The following is a 15573-nucleotide window of genomic DNA, read 5'->3' on the forward strand; positions in this document are numbered from 1 at the left end:
ATGGTGAAATGTGCGACTACTTGGTGGAATAATGTGCCCGCCATTCCAGTAAAGTGTGTGTGTCCATTGTACTTTAGGATGTCTCATGTCTGGACTGACCACATGTGCGCGCCGGCGGCCACCTTGGCGAGGGCGCGGGCTTGTTGTGACTGTTCAAAAGTATAAAATGATCTTAACATGAATACAACATAAATCATCCCTGAATGAAAACAACCTGCGGCATATAAATAATAAAAACAAAAGGTCCGATGTGGTAGCTACTGATTGATGATGTCAAATCTAACCTGACAAACACGACAAAGTATGGAACGGTTAATGATTAACGCAACTTTGTTTATTTTGAAGCTTGCTTTTGCCTATTGAGGGAAGCGCCACAGGGCAGAGCGCAACAGGCTAGGCCTTGTACAGCTACCCCATGACTCACAGCTGCTTCTGCATGTTGCTACTGAATTATTTCATTAATCTTTACTTGTATAACGTAAAGACACTTCCAGGCTACTTTGCATCAGTTCCAATCACATATTTTAGCTGGGATGATTACGCGCGCAATTGTGAAAACAACTCGCACACATTCTAACTTTGTTTATTAAGAATGTTGTATATAATCATACTTTTTGATTAATTGTAAACTAGAGAAATTGTGTATTTAAAATCTATCAATAGGCCAACTTAAATACAAACACATATTGAGTTGCTGCAATGCAAATTTAAGTAGGGAGATATTTTGCATTTCTAACCCAGTTTTCCCAATTTCTAAAACTGTAGCCTGTTGCTTTTCAAATGTTGCTTTTTGCGCAATTAACGCTCATCTTTTATGATAACTAACTATAATAAGCGCTATAATCCTGTGTTTAATGACCGTAATCTCAAAAAGCCTGGTATTAATAGGCTATTGTTGGTAATGTTTGCTAATTTAAAACGCGGCCTGATGTTAATTAAAAATGTGTATTTATTGTAATATTTGGTTTAAAGTTGACACATTTAGTCCATCGAATGGCTTTAATATCAAATCATCAAAAATAATATAGACACGTGTAGATTCGATTCAACAGAAATGATGCACCTCCCCCATAGATGAAATCATGAAGCACATTTCAACATTTTTGTGGTAACAAAACCCGCCAATGTTTAATCTCGGTTCTTGTTTAATTGGAAAAAAATCTTGGCCCATCATTTGCTCTGTTCGGCACATTTTTGGTCTTAAGATCCACAGCATTGTTTTTTTTAAGTGCCTGCAGGCCTACAGCACAAAAGACCAAATGGTTCAGAGCAATTCCGTATAAAACTGAACAGCCTACATCAGTGTTTTTGGTTAATAGTTTTTTTTTTTAATTGAATTCCTTTTAGTTTGTGAGGTGTGATACATTTAGGGTTTTGTGTAATCTCTGTATCATTCAAAATTATTTTATATAGGCCTGTTTAAGTGACTGTATGTTGTTTTAGTACATGCTGTGGTGGTGTAACTGCTTGGAAGCTTAGATTTTGACATATTAAAGAAAAAACAAGCTATTTCCCCCTAATTTGCATATAAACATTATACACATATAGGCGGGAAACCAAACATCTGCATCTGTGTTTTACGCATTTGAGTGGCAGCTTCTGTTTAGTTGTTGTTGTTTTTTTTTTACTCTCTAATAGCAGATAACACACGAGCACAATTATCGGGCACTCAGTTGGGCCAAAACTCAAACTTGATTTTTAATCTCTGCTAACAAATCCGGTGAAGGCTCCATCAGGTCCATTTCCTCCAACACAGAATAGACGGAGAGCGACTGGTCGTAAACACAAACCAGCAGACCAGACACACACACACACACACACACACACACACACACACACACACACACACACACACACACACACACACACACACACACACACACACAAACGACACGTCTATCCCGTCCCCTCTTTTTCAGAGATCAAGATCATTTTCACACGTATCTGCCAAAAACACCTCCAAAAGATCTGCAAATAAAAAAACAGCAGCATTCCTTTTATATTTCCAATGCTGGAACACAAAAGTGCTCACCACCCAAGTGCAGCGGGTGCAGACTAGTTCGTGAGAATAAACGGTGGAGGAAAACAAAATGATAGTAAAAGTTAATGTCCTCCAATAGCTTTCATTGGGACAGGAATTCTCACCCCTCTTCCGCTCTTTTCAAGCGCTCAGACGGTTCCTTTAAAGCCTGAATAGCCCGACAGGCTGGATGGCTAGACAGCAACTTTCAACTTGACCTTGGCCTCCAGCCGCGTCTACCTCCTATGTAAAAACATGCAAGCACTGCCAAGTGGAGAGCTGTTTTCTATCTTTGCATATTGTAAACATGTCAGAAGTCGTGTGTCTGGAATATTCACCTAAAACAGTGACGTTACATCCGATTATCTTTGTTTTGACCTGATATTTGTATGGGGGCATTAATAGAGAGGCATGTGTGATTGTGTTTCTAGAAATATATGCATGTATACCTTAGATATATCGACTCTCATACTTTTCTACGTCTCATATTGAAAGCGCTTTTTCGTGCAGAGGAAGAACGGGCATATGTCATAATACACAGTGTTTCTGCGCATCAGAGGGCGGCTGATGTATATTTTATTCCTTGTAGATCGTGCGTAACATTGGCGCACATTATATTCGAACATTATGTTTGTATAACTGTGAATCTCCTTTTGTAAATGGCTGCGTAATCATACCCAGCTCTTGTAGCGACAAAGACAAAGGCTGGTCAGTGTGCGTGCGTAAAGGCCATGAGGCGATGCATATTCGTGATATGTAGATTGATGAGTCAAAGCTGTCTTTTAATTTCTGACCAATTTTCAATAATACGCTCTTATTTGAGCTTCACACTTAAAATTAACATTTTTTAAGCCATTAGTTGTCCAGTTAATTAATTTGGAATTCTGAAATCTAATCTTGTGTGAATTAAAAAATAGGCTGCTCTTATCTGTATCTTACTTTTAAAGAATAATTGCACGTCATCCATGTCGATTGAAGCAAACACGAAGAAAGCTAAATCCCTTTATAGGTACGGTCACCTTACTTCGCCGCATTTTTCTCCATTTAATTATCTGTACTGGCTGATGTTTACCGTCCTCTTTGCATAGCCTGATCACGTGGTAATGCCTGAGCCAATGACGGCGCAACCTCTGCGCTCTAGTGCGCGTCAGAGTGGCATTACTCTCTGGGAACCAGTATCTCCTTTTCTCAGTCTCTGTGCTTTTTAAAAAAGAGCCAGAAGCTTCAATGTTGGATGCCGTGCTATGACAACGTCACTGCTCCTCCGTCCTCGCTGGGTCGACCCGTCGGTGATGTTCCTCTACGACAACGGCGGCGGTTCCGATGAAGTGACCAAGAACATGGAGGGTTTTGCTGGTGGCAACTTTGCTGCGAACCAGTGTCGGAATCTGATGGCGCACCCCGCGTCCCTGGCACCCAGCACAGCTTACTCGTCCAGCGACGTGCCCACCTCCGGTATGGGCGAGCCAGTGAAACAGTGCAGCCCCTGCTCTGCGGCTCAGAATTCCTCCAGCGCGTCCCTGCCATATGGGTACTTCGGCAGCGGCTACTACCCGTGCAGAATGTCGCATCACAGCAGCATAAAGTCTTGCGGAGCGCAGCCCCCCTCCGCGTATGGAGAGAAATACATGGACACGTCCGCCTCGGGCGATGACTTCACCTCTCGGGCCAAGGAGTTCGCTTTTTATCCGACCTATCCTTCAGGTCCATACCAACCTGTCCCCAGTTACCTGGACGTCCCCGTGGTGCCAACTATTAGCGCGCCGTCAGAGGCCAGACACGAGTCTCTGCTGCCTATGGAGAGCTACCAACCGTGGACTCTGGCCGCCAACGGCTGGAACAGCCAGGTTTACTGCGCCAAGGAGCAGCCTCAGCCCGGACACATGTGGAAGCCCTCCATAGGTAGGCTACATCCCCCAGGGTCCAGCCTTTCACTGGAATGAGCTGTTTGACATGTTACTGCGCCGCAAACAGGATGCACATAGTTGAGAATGGAGTGTATTAGATGTCAGTTGCTGCGACAACCTGCAGAATAAACAGCACAAGAGATTATTTAGTTAACGATAAAATGACTTAAGCTAAACATTTAAATTTTCCACACGTAATTTACTCAAAAGAAGGCAACAAAACACTTTGCGCTAAGAATATTCCTTAATTTTCCTCACTTTATATTTTTTAAATTATTAATGTGAAGTGTGCGGCCTTTTTCCCCCTTGTTTTGAAGATGTAAGATATAATTCTTACATCAAATCTTGAAAGAATTGATTTTATTTGAGAGTAAATAGAAATGTTTAGCTCACTTATAAACATTTTAATTCACTGGACGGAAAATACAATTTTGGGAGTGCATCTTAAACTGAACCACTTGTTGAGAAGCAGCTTATGACAGCTTCTTTTGTCTCCTTCCCCCCCACCCCTAAGACGCAGTGTCCCACGCCGGAGGTGAGTCTGGCTCTTACCGACGTGGAAGAAAGAAGCGCGTGCCATACACCAAGGTGCAACTGAAGGAACTCGAGCGCGAGTATGCCGCCAATAAATTTATCACAAAGGACAAAAGGAGGAGGATATCTGCCCAGACCAACCTGTCCGAGAGGCAGGTCACGATATGGTTTCAAAACAGACGCGTAAAAGAGAAGAAAGTTGTCAACAAATTGAAAACCATCAGCTAGTTTTTTTCTTATTTTTTTTTTTTTTTTACTACGGACAAGAGCTTGTGGGAGATAAACACGCCTGCTTGGCCTACAAACACACACACTTACAAACACTTAAACACACGTTTTTGACTCATGGATTGGAAACTCCTTTCTGACTGAATATGATTTATTTGTATGTTCCCAAATGGAGCTTCTGGATCAATTTTTATTTTTATTTTTTTTATTTTTTATTTTTTTTGAGGCCTTGAATGGTGGACCTGCCATTTGTTGTTAAATATTGTTTAAGGAGGCAAGTTGGGGAAAAAAGAAAATATATAGCTGCAGTATTTGTGACTTTTTTTTTTTTTTTTGGCATGCTCACTCTCAAGAAAACTGACCCCAGTTCAGAAAGGTGTGCGCCACCGAGCTACGCCTTTATCTGCAACTTTAACGAGAGTGATAATAAAATTTAAAAAAAAAAAAAAAACGCGAAGATTCACAGGAAGTGACAGTGTGACGGATTTAGACCTTGAGAATGTTAAATATTAATCTCTCCTGGCTTCCTTTGTTTAAAACCTTACTCACATGCTTAGCTTGTATGAAGTTTTAGTCTTATCATATGAACCCGTGCTCTCTCATTCATATCCAATCCATGGTGCAATTCTTATTATAATGCTTAGATAATCGTTCGGGATATGTGTTCATATCAATCATAGCTTTTTATAATGTGTGCGTATTCATGTGGTTGTACATAAAGTAAATTCCGGCATGATATCCAGGTTATTTGTGTGTGAGTCCCAGTATGTCGGTGTTGAAGTCCGTCCCAATAAAATATGGACTTGGTTGAATTTTATCCCAGTGATGTTGAACTTTTCATGGCATTAGCCTATGATGTTAGTCCATATGTTTGACATTCAGACACTCTTATCTTTTCAAAGAAATTATTTCTAAACGTTAAATACTCTTTTACAATTATGGTTAAAATAGGGAAGGTGTCTTGTTGCGACATGCTGAGTTTTTAGATGTTCTCTTTATTCGGAAATGTTTTATTTGAATTTATATTCAATATTTTAAATGTGTAGATCTCTGACAAAGGGGTAAATAAGTCAATTGAGGCTGGTCTGTAATGAAATATAGGCTGACATCGCCATCTAGCGGTGAATTTATGAAATACTCAAGTGGGTTATCAGTGGTCAAATAATCAGAATTTAAAGGCATACTTATTTGAATAACAATATTAACAACGATAATGATAAAAAAAAAAAAAATAATATATAATAATGTTTTATTAAATTCTACGATAACTCGAATATTTTGATTTTGACCGAGACAGCAGCCTTAATAAACAGACGCACGTGAACTTTGTTGGAAAATCTTTATTTTTATTTTCATCATATAGAAAACAATTCCCCCTTAATCACTTTTAGTGTGACTGTACAATGTAAACAATCGCTTGTATATTTAAATGTTTAAAATGTTATTTAATCTTGAAGGGCAGTTTGAGGTGAACTTGTGTATTTTTCCTTTCCAAACGTATTTCTCATTACTTTTGTTGTATTCATAAATTCACGTTAAAGTTAAAATCCATGCACTTGTGAGTTGCTTTTTAAATACGAGTCAACCTTTTAAATAATAAATACATTTCTATAATTTTTACATTGCATTGATAGTTTGCGTTTACTGAGATGCAGTTTTATTACGTTGAAAATTCGTATATTTGTTTTTATATTCTGATTAAAAAATGACTAATGCATTTGCTTAAATCCCCAGATGTTGACTACATTTGGCGACGTTTCAGCGACTGGTTGCAAACGGCGCAGGCGGCCGAGTGTCTATCTATTCTGTACATCTAGCCTACACATTTCTAATACGTAGTACAATAAGAAACCACAAGAAGGGAGCCACGTCATTTGTTTGTGCCTATTATAATTAGTAAAGTATGAGTGAATACATATTACATATTACATATACAATAGGTGTGCGTAATAAGAGGCCAAATGTGATCAACCGAAAATTTCGCTTGATCACCGTAATTATTCATTTATTTATTTTAAATATTTTGAATTTAATCTGACAAACATTTTCTTGAATTATCAGTGGAAATGTTTTTTTTTTTTTAATGAAAATGCACAATAGGCAAAAAATATTTTTTTGCTGTATATGAGGTGAACTTCTTTTAATCAAAAACAATTTAATCTCAAGTCAAACCTTCGTTGGTTGTTTTGTGGTGTTGAAATAATTGCACTAAAGGTGTTCGTTTCGTCCCCAGTCACTCGCAGCGGTCATCGCTCATTGTCACTGATAACGCAGTGGCGTTGTGTGTGAATATCCCTGCTTGTTGTATTAGATTTTCCTTTTGAGTGACTAAGTGCAGTTACGAAGCTGCAGCCAAAAACATAACTTCCCACTCTGCTTGTTTTGGCTGCATTAATGAACATGATTCAGTCTTACTGGCAGTCAAATGTCAGGCATGAAACCAAATCCCTCCTCATTGAGAGCTGCGGCCCCTCTGGCTGGCTTTCCCACCTGTTAGGTTGATTTACTTGGTGATTTGACAGTTTTAGCCCATTTTGTTAAACGGAACAACTTCATGCATTGTATGGCTTCTCTACATAGACCATAAGCTAGAATGTGGTAATGATATTCTCATACAGAAGGCGTAGGCGTACAGGCTGTATTTTGCTTTTTTGTAGTTTATTTATTTATCTTTTAAAAAAATTAAATATATTACATATTTATCCCAATAACTTAAAGCAAAAGCTCTTATGGGTGACTCTCTATACATTCATTTCATTAGGCTAAATGTTTAAATTTTTTAAATGCATACTTATTCCAATAATTCAAAGCGAAGACTTGTGGGTGACACAGTTTATTTAAGTTATGATCTATTTTTAAATACATAATCCAATAATTTAAAGCGAAAAGACTTATCGGCGACATGCGTAAATATTAATGTCATTTAATTTATTTTTTAATTGAAACAGACTTATGGTTAACCCTCATAAGGGCTACACAGGCCATGTTTGTGGTTTCGGATTTGCGCTTAAAAAGAAAAGAAAAGAAAAAGTCTAAGCGTGACTTCCTTTTCTTACTAAAAGATAAAGAAGACTGTCTGCTTAGACAAACTCAAATAATTAAAAAAAACAGTTTAATTTCTATTCAATTGTTATCCGTTATCGTTGTTCTTGTTCTTGCTCTTATTCTTTATTCTTATTCTTATTCTTATTCTTATTCTTATTCTTATTCTTATTCTTATTCTTATTCTTATTATGCTTATGCTTATGCTTATGCTTGTTATTAATATTAATGGTATTGGTCGCACTTATAGTGGTGTTTAATATTGTGGTTTTCAGTTGTTGCTATACATATTTTTGGTTTTCATTTGACTTATTTTAAAGGCTAATACCACATCTAAAGCCCCCCTCCCCCTATATTTAAAAAGCACATTTTTATATAGAGGTATCCATATGAAAGTTGCATTTACTATTCATCGTTTACGTGTGTCAGCTTTTTTTTAAAAAACAGCAGCTGTTCAGAAGCCTTAACAAACAACAATTCTTGATTATACACTACATATCAGCTAAAGGCTGAATTGTGGAGTAAACTAAAGCCGTGCGTAGTCTGACATCCTGTGGTATGATTAGCACATATGGAGTTGGCTGACTGAAAGAAACACCACAGAAATGTTAGACAGTAGCCCACGTCCGCGAGCACGGAATGCAGCGTCGCCCTGCTTCCACGTCCTCTGACGTAGGCGCGGCGGGGCGCGCACGTGTTATACAATAAACTCGAAGATGGGGGGAAAAAGTGTGATGTCTGACTGCTCATGGCATCCTGTAGTCCAAACACACAAAGGAGCGGAAGAGCTGAAGCCGTAGAGCGGATGTTTACTGCAGTGACGTGAAAAGCGAGGCAGCTCATTGGTTGCGCGGGTGCACAGCAGCATTTTATTGGCTTGCTGAGAACCAAAACAAACTCACAAGTCCCGCCTCCAATCTGACACATAACGTGACAGTCCAAAGCTCACAGCGCAATGGCTCCACCTATCCCTCCTCCTCTCATGAGCCAGCTTTGATGGGACAGCCCATCCCGGCAGTGACAGGAAACTCAGTTTGCAAAAATTGAGTTCTGCCGCCACACTAAGGCAAAATAGTGAATTACAGATAATTTCAGTGCTCAGAAAAAGTTTAATTAGTCTATTATTTAGTCTATTGCAAAACACTTGGAGGTTAATCCTGACTTACTAAAATAACAAATGTGTAGCAGAAGTGTAGTAAGAGCGAAATGATTAGGTGCGTTTTCAAACAAATATACTTTAAGGCTACAGCATTTAATTAAACATGTCCATATCAACCCAATAGTGAAAATGGCTTATTTTAAAGAAATATCAAAGGTATGCTTTGTTTTTGTCAAATTAATTAAAAAAGCAACAACAATATTTTGCATCCTTAGAGAGGTTGCATATAATCTCAACAAAACTCGGTATTCTGAAATAAATTGGTGCCCTCTGATGTTTTCGGCTGAGTGAATTGGTCAAATTGACCACATATCCATAAGCAGCCCGTTATGTCTCTCGCCTGCCTGTCAGACGCGGCTGAACACAGACAGGGCCAACGCCAGCCATTGCTCTTTACATTGACCTTCGCTGTCTCTGTGCGTAATGGTGGCTGGGCCTGCAACCTTCAGTCACTCAATAATACAGCTCTGGACAAGCTTCAAAAAGCACGAGGTTGGAAGATAATCTCGTAATACACCACAAACTCCTGAGGGGACATACGTTTATCCAAGAGCGTGACAGCGGTCAAATAGAAGCACTTGACCGAGATTATGTGGAAAGCCTCAGTCGGCGCCTTTTTTTCTCTGCAGGCTGTTTTTTCTTGTCCTGATCTCATGTGGTTTGAAATATAAATGCCAGATAATTTATTGTGTTCATCTATGAAGGGTTTATGTGTTTTTAAAGGACAGATGCACTGTGTGTATCTGTGCGGTATGGATTACAGAAGAGGCAGAGGCTCTTTGCTTCGTGTGGCTTTTGTTTGCTTGAACAGATTAAATGAAATTCTTAAGGACGGAATTCGTATTTTACATTGATTATAGTCAAAGAATAACCGTGAACTTGCAGACGCTGTAATAAGGCCAGTATGTTGCAGACAGTATGACTGTTTTTATTAAATATTTGATTCTCTGTCAAAAACCGACATGGGAGAATGTAGAAATCTGTGCGTCTTTGCATGCTTTAAAAACCTAGGCAGATGCGTCATATTTATATCCAATCCAGAAGTCAGCCTGTGGAGACAATAGTTACAGTTTTAATCCATTATAAAGGAATAAAGGAATAAAGGACTGACGCAGCAGGAAAATTTCTTTCCTTTTATTTTTGGTTTAGTTTGTCTGATGTGGTTTGATTTGATTTCTTTTGACTTCTGTTTGACTCCTGTTTCCGTATCAGTTGTATGTAAGTCAGTATATTTAAATGAATGTTAAAATTAATCTGAAAAAAAAAGGGATCGTAATTTGGTGGTCATCCTTTAAAAGAACCTAAACTGCAATATTCAACCGTGAGATTTGTTAAGTTATTTGATCTTGGGATGAATTTGATGCGAGAATAAAGATTGATAATAACATAATATTCTGGTGTTCATAAGGGATAAATATCAGCGGAGGTGCTGAATAGGCCTGAATACATTAACAAAACGCAAGAGCGAGAAATGTAGCCTAAATCAGCGGAGACGTTTTCCTTGAAAATGCTCGTTCAATAAAATAAACTTGATCACAATGAGATCGAAGATGTTGTAACTAATTTCCAAATACGAAAAAAAAAAACAAAAAACGGTATGTCATCAAAATTTCAGCACTTCCCATCAAAATCAACTACAAGCGTCACGTTAGTTTGATTAAGATTCTCCAAAACGCCACGTGAGCATCTTCGACTGTTAAATCTAAATATTTTATTTGGCATTTGCTTTGGGAGATCACATCTAAAGTCGACTGCAGCAGAGATGTTGAAAACCAACCAAAAGTCTTGACTATCTTCTTAAATCAAAGCATCCACGGGAGAAAAAATATTTTAAAAAATATATACTATTCACGAAGCTGAGTCCTTTTCTGACTCAATTTCTTTATTGAAATGATTAACGTTTCATTTTGAGCACGCGCACAGAATTGAATGACTGAAATTTATCTTGAAATCAAGTTTTAAATGCTCTAAATGTTTTTGTTCAGCCATCAATAGTGAAATTAATGCGAAGGTTTCTGACGCATTCACTTATTTGTGGGTTCCTTTTTCAAATTAAATTTAAACCCTATTACTACACTTACATTTCTTTGTCTTTCTTTTCCAATTTTTCTTTTGTCCTCTGTATAAATTCATTTGTTCCCCCACTGAAGTCCACTTTATGTCCTTTTTGTCAATGCAGGCCCGTCTGCTGCTGAGCCTTGTCTCCCAGGATACCCTCTGCAGGCTAATCCACCATTGTGCGTCTCCACTGGTGAGTCAGAGGTGCTCCCGTTGACCGTGGAGTTGGTCAGTTTCCCTGCATGGCCCCTGTGTGGTCCGCCTGGCCCCTCTGTCATCGCCATCGCTGTCGGCCCACATTTCTGTCACCTGTGGATAAATCAACAGTTGTTCGACGAATCAGGTTCAAATTTACTGATACACACATATTCCTGCTCGTTCATTTGAACGCAACAAGTAAGTGATTGTTTCATGTTTCAGTCTGATGGTTTTATAATCCCCCCGCCAACTCCAGGCTCGTATTAGTGCACCCAACAACATGATAACTGTTTAGACCATTCAAGTTCAAAAACACATTAAAAAAGCTCCTATTGCGTAAATGTTAGACAGAAAAATACAAGTAAACGCAATTGTTTAGATTTTTAATGTGTGTTTTGGCTGAAAATGATGCATATATTAATTCGCTCAGTCCAGTTTTGTTTTGGTTGTGCAGCCACTGGTCTGTGCACGCACTACAAGCCTACATGTTTAGTTAATTTGTATTTTGTTGTCTTTTAATGCATGTTTTTGCATTCTGTGCATCAAACGCTCGCTGTCTTCCTAATGTGTTGTCACGCTGCTTGTGTATGTTTTCGGCCTCCTGCTACAGACGGTCTTCTCATTTTGAGATAAAGAATATGGTCAATAGATGCTTTGAGGCGCAGGTGTGGTGGCCCATTTTTCTACCATAAAATGAAAACAAAAACCTGCCCTGAGCCAGCCCTGAGCTCTGTGGCTTTTTATTTCACTTGAAGACTTAAACTACAGGAGGTTTCTTTGCAAGACACTGAATGCGCCCATTTAGCCCGCTTTACAGCCCATGGGCCTACCTGACGTGGCGTGAAACTCTACTTTCAGTTCCTCCCCACACTTGATTGTTTACTTGTTGTCTGACAAGGTTTTATGGCACGCGGGATTGTCGCATTCTCTTCCTGGCAAAACCACTGCGCTGCTATCCGTCCAGGGTGCCAGTTACACCTCATTTAAAGTCAAGTATGTTGTGATAATATATATGATTTCATATAATTGTTTGATTTGAGTGTTTGATTCAATCCAAATGTTGTTAACCAAGTGTGTATGAAAGTCTGTGTGTGTGTGTGTGTGTGTGTGTGTGTGTGTGTGTGTGCGCGCGCGCGCGCTAATACGAAAAAAAAAGCAAAGGAATTAGATTATTCTTTTGACACAAAGACCAAAAAAGAGTGTCTCTTGTAGACATTCCATCTCTATATGTAATCCTTCATATTCATACTCGTGTTCATTTATGACCAGAGGGCAGTGCATTAATGTTTATCTTTTATGTTTCCTGTTTTGTCCTAAATCTTATATATAAATGTTGTATTTGCGTAAAAGCGCAAAAGACTAACCTATTATCAACTTAATGGGTTTTGATGAAAACGATTCTCCCGAAAATGTGTTTAAAAGCCTACCAGTGGTGTGCTATTTTAATTTAAACATACTCCAGACACTCACATTAACGGTCTACACCTCATGATGTACTCACTATTAGTGCGAAGGTGAAGTTCATTAGACTTTTCCTCAGTTTAGAGTTACAGGCGCACATTATCGACCAATCTTGTAACCTAAAGCCTGCGAAAATGCAAAAGCAATTAAAGGAACTCCATCCGGGGCACAGTGGGCCTTTGCTCTCTGTGAAGGACCCTCTCCCTCCCCCGAACTTGAAGTCGACCGAACAGACAAAGCTTTGGCTTTGAGAGCTTTTACGCAGCGCCAGACTGCAGTTTGATGACCACTAAGGATGGTCAGAGGACCAACACAACGACTTTTTTTTAAAATACCAAACTCATTTGACATAGCATTGGCTTTTAATTTGTAATGCGTGTCTCTATTTTAGAATAATTCTTAATTGTTAGAAATATTATTGTCTTTTTGAAAGTAGGAACCTTACCTTAGTTGCGTACAGACATGATATGTTTCTTTATCGTTGAAAATCCTCAGATGCTGACTTTGAGTCCGTCTAGGTGGCGACTTCCTATCACGCTTGGCCAGTTTTGTGGTGTCTGTCTGGCCGGAGGAGAAAAAAAGCACAGCAGAATACTATAGCAGCTATAAAAACGTAGGTCTGTGCAGAGCAGGCTTTGGTTTTCCTGGGTATCCTGTGCTCAATTACAGCTTAAAAGCTTCAGCACAAGTCGTAGAATTTGTCTGGATTGACTGAGAGGCGGAGCGTGTGGTCGCAAAGACACTCGACTTGTTTGTGCCTCTGCAATTTATCCAAATAAAATGACCTGCAAGCAGGACGGTGGATAGAAGAGCCTACATGCTTTTCTTTCCTGTTTTTACACTTACAGGGCGTTAGTTGGTGCTTGCACCGTCTTAGTGTTTGTGATATTTTTAAGATTGTGTTTCACATGTGCCACAAGGAGCCCACTGGATTTCCATGTCACGTCGGTCTGTGGGGCCAGGCCATCCGCGGCGGTCTTAATCCGAGCTCAGGTCTCTCATTCACAGCACATTAGAGTCAGGTTGCAGCCTGTCCAAAGCAGGCTCCACGGTGGCCTCAGAGCAGAGAGCCAGGGAATGTGCACTGTGGCATGTTTACCAAATCAAATAGAGGAAATGCGTGCATATAAAAATACACTGAGAATATACTGAATCATTTGCTCTCATTGGAAAGTAAACATTTAATCAAAAATTAATTGCCTATTTCTCTTTGAAAATTTATATCCTTACGATATTTAAGGTATTCATAATCAGGATTTTAAAATAGATTCCCGAGGAAAGTGTTGCTTGCATAATATTGTATTGCATAGTATGACTTTTGTGTGTGTGTGTGTGTGTGTGTGTGTGTGTGTGTGTGTGTGTGTGTGTGTGTGTGTGTGTGTGTGTGTGTGTGTGTGTGTGTGTGTGTGTGTGTGTGTGTGTGTGTATTTTTGATGAGATATACGTGTGTGTGTGTATTTTTGTGAGATATACGTGTGTGTGTGTGTGTGTGTGTGTGTGTGTGTGTGTTTTTTGATGAGATATACGCAAATGTGTATAGATGCGTCATGGGAACACTTTTTTTTAAATAGTGATCTTATGGAAATTATTGTTTACCAAAACATAAAAGTGTCTTGTAGATTTCTAGAATGTCTTATTTCTAGATGACGCGCATTTGAATACATATTTGCACCAAAACGTAAAGAAATAGCCGTGCGTAAAAGTGGAGCGGGCTTGAATGTTGTGAGTTTAGGGAGCTGTTATTGGATCCATTAAATGCTTATATGAAGCAAAACATAGAAGTGCGACGAGGATCATTAAAAAAGTATAGATACATTATTCTAAAGATGTTTTCACATCTGATTGTTTTAATGATTGTAGGCGACACTATAATATCTTGCGCATTTTGCCCTTGACCATATACTCCGTTTCTGCATGTCTTTTTTTGTTGTTACTCGCAAGCAATATAAAAATTACAATCATAAATTGTCTTCACTAATCTTAAGGAGGCAATTCAAATGATTGTTCCCTACAGCATTTTTTCACAGACCACCAAAATGTCATTATCCATGTTTCCATTATATTTGAATTTTGGTTTCTATAAAGTTTAGGACCGTGTCTTGTATTTATTTTGCCAAAATTTCAGTTTAGTTTTACTGGTATTAACACAAGACTGTAGGCAGTTGAAACATTAGCCGCTACTTTGAACATGACCCTGATAACCAAATGCCCACTGGGCCAAATGCTATGTTGTAAAACCACCAAATGATGACTAAGAGGTTTCTAAAAGCAGACTTCAGAGATAAGCTTGTTGTCTCCTTCCGCCAATTTAGGTCTATGTTATCTATGCACAGTAATTCTGCTTTAGTTAATGTTATTGACGGATGGATTCGGACAAGTTATCTCGCAGAGTAATTTTATTTTTCGCACATTGTGCACATAATGTGAAAACAAGGATAACTTGAAAAGCTTAAATTAAGCACATTTTTTTCCAGGGCAGATTTTGTGGAAAAGCCCAGAACATCTGGGAAATTTATATCGCTATTTTGGCTACGACTGAAATCCATCTTTTGTCTTTTAACAGCCAGCATTCAACTTCTCCTCCTTTAACTTCGTTGCATGTTAAGAAAATCATTTTTAAGCCGACATGGCGATAAACCACCAATGTCAAGCTTTGGGACACATAGCAGTCATGGTTCTTACACTCTTATACACACACACACACACACACACACACACACACACACACACACACACACACACACACACACACACACTCACACACTCACACACGCGCGCAGGGCACGCACACACGTATACACAGCCTGAAAATCTGTCAATTTCTGCCGCGTGGTCACGTGACCTCCTCCTCCGTGGAGTGGATGGAGATGGCTCTCCACGTCAGCCTACGTCTCCAAATTTCTGCTTAGCGAACCTGCTTCAAAGAGGCAGGAGGCACGGCGCTTCAGAGCCATGTTCAGGGCGGT

General features: G+C 39.1%; 1 protein-coding gene across 1 annotated transcript; it reads left to right on the top strand.

Moving 5' to 3' along the window:
- Positions 1-3228: 3228 nt before the first annotated feature.
- hoxa13a (homeobox A13a) lies at positions 3229-5504 on the top strand. The gene is made up of 2 exons (XM_042506579.1): positions 3229-3922; positions 4442-5504. Exons 1-2 carry the CDS (start codon positions 3265-3267, stop codon positions 4687-4689), a joined length of 906 nt encoding a protein of 301 aa, XP_042362513.1. The 5' UTR covers positions 3229-3264; the 3' UTR covers positions 4690-5504.
- The last annotated feature ends 10069 nt before the right edge of the window (positions 5505-15573 follow it).

The sequence above is a fragment of the Plectropomus leopardus genome, chromosome 18 (genome assembly GCF_008729295.1).
Source record: "Plectropomus leopardus isolate mb chromosome 18, YSFRI_Pleo_2.0, whole genome shotgun sequence".
Classification (NCBI taxonomy): Eukaryota; Metazoa; Chordata; class Actinopteri; order Perciformes; family Serranidae; genus Plectropomus; species Plectropomus leopardus.

What these genes read in the sequence shown, in the direction of transcription:
- hoxa13a (XM_042506579.1), top strand. Translation starts at nt 3,265, where the DNA reads ATGACAACGTCACTGCTCCTCCGTCCTCGCTGGGTCGACCCGTCGGTG. An exon ending in CATGTGGAAGCCCTCCATAG is followed by an intron (nt 3,923 to 4,441) that starts GTAGGCTACATC and finishes CCCACCCCTAAG; the next exon opens with ACGCAGTGTCCCACGCCGGA.